We start from the raw sequence: 1,845 nt of genomic DNA, 5'->3' as shown, positions 1-1,845 counted from the left end.
AAAGTTGATTGTATATTATTTATATCTAAAATCATAAATAAAAAAAAAAAATATGATAAATATGAATATGAAAAAAATATGACCCTATTTCTATCATATATATATATATACAAATATAAATGTAAAGTTCTTAATACAATATTTGTTAATTTTATTTTCATTTTATCAGTTAATGTTATTTACATAGATAAGATAAAGATAAATTACGAATTATGAAATTACCATTATGAATTATCATTATAGAAACAATGTTGATAAATTAAATATAAAAAAATAAAAATAAAAAGTTCTTAATGCAAAATATTAAGCAATGTAAAGGTTCACATAATTTTTGTTTGGTATGACCACTATTACGCAGAATAAAACAGAAAATGACTAAATCCATTTGTTAAAATGACTAAACCATTGTTTTTACAGCAATGCAAAGATGAAGTGTTTTTCTCTTCCCTCACCTGTAATACTGACTCGGACACACCGAACTGGAAGTCACAGGGCAATCGTCCCTCGATGTGCGGCGTGTTTTCGGCCGGGAAGCCGTTGTCTCGGACCAGTCGTCTGTAGAAGTGAGCGCTGGTCTTCGGGAGCCTGCGGCGCTCAGGTTCACTGAAATCGATGTAGAATAAACCTCTCCGTATGCTGTAACCGTGATTCCACTCGAACCCATCCAGCAGAGTCCAGGCCGTGTATCCAAACACACACACTCCGTCTACAGAAACAGCTGAGAGAACACAAATGCAAAGATATGATGATGTTATTGACAAACTATCTTTTATATGTCGTTTAAGAAGTTTTTTTTTCTTCTTCATTTAATTCATTCAGCATTTCATTTCAATCTTTAATATAAATTACAAAATAAATAAAATGAATGAAAATATAAATAAACAAACAAATGCATGTATTTATTTATAAACATGTATTAATAACTAAATTTTATTTATTGAAAATACATGTTTAGAAATAAATATTTTATGTAGACTATTTATTAAAACTAAATGCATGAATAAATAAAACATTTCTGAAAATATTAATAAATGTTATGTATTCGTATATTTAGATACAAATAAATAACTGGCATTTGTTTATGTATATTTACATTTGAATAAACGTTTAATGAAATGCATGTAATAAAATATATGTATTTATTAAAAAATAAATGCATTCATTAAAAACAAATTTATTTATAAATAAATAAAATGTATTTACTACATTTACATTTAGTCATTTAGCAAACACTCCAAAGAGAAAGGAAAAATTGAAATCGCATCATATGACCCCTTATTTACTACATTTAAATTTAGTCATTTAGCAGATGCTTTTATCCAAAGCGACTTACAAATGAGGACACTGAAAGCAAAAAAAACCAACAAAACAGCAATGATATACAAGTGCTGTGATAAGTCTCAGTTAGCTAAACACAGTACACTTAGCAAGGTTTTTTTTTTAAAAATAATATAATAAATAAAAAGAAACCAGATAGAACAGACAAAGAATAGAGCAAGCTAGTGTTAGCGGCCTTTTTTGCTTTTTGTTAATTGTATAATAAATAAAAAGAAAACAAAAAGAATACAAAAATAATTAAAAGAATAGAGAAGCTAGTTTTTTTTTTTTTTTTTAGTAAATGAAGTTAACAGTTAGTAGTAAAGAGTTAGTAAATGAAGAGAGTGCAAATCTAAAAGGGGCAATTTTTTTTAAAAGAATAGAATTAGAATAGAGCAGTGGTTCTTAACCCGCGGCCCGTCACGAATTCAAATGCGGCCCCCCATGCTGAACACAATTAAAAAAAAATAACTTTCAGTTTTACAATTTGTTTTAGTTTTTACATTCATTTAAAAATGTACTAAAATA

At 27.2% G+C, this 1,845-nt stretch overlaps 1 protein-coding gene across 1 annotated transcript in view; it reads right to left on the bottom strand.

The window, feature by feature from the left end:
- Window positions 1–1,845, bottom strand: part of klb (klotho beta) — a 15,590-nt gene that overhangs the window by 6,700 nt on the left and 7,045 nt on the right. The window contains 1 exon segment of the mRNA XM_016508512.1: window positions 453–718. Coding sequence (XP_016363998.1) covers window positions 453–718 — 266 coding nt within the window.

The sequence above is a fragment of the Sinocyclocheilus rhinocerous genome, unplaced genomic scaffold (genome assembly GCF_001515625.1).
Source record: "Sinocyclocheilus rhinocerous isolate Xijiao unplaced genomic scaffold, SAMN03320098_v1.1 scaffold1165, whole genome shotgun sequence".
Classification (NCBI taxonomy): domain Eukaryota; kingdom Metazoa; phylum Chordata; class Actinopteri; order Cypriniformes; family Cyprinidae; genus Sinocyclocheilus; species Sinocyclocheilus rhinocerous.
Note: the sequence above shows the minus strand (reverse complement) of the source record. Positions and strands in the feature narration are given on the sequence as shown.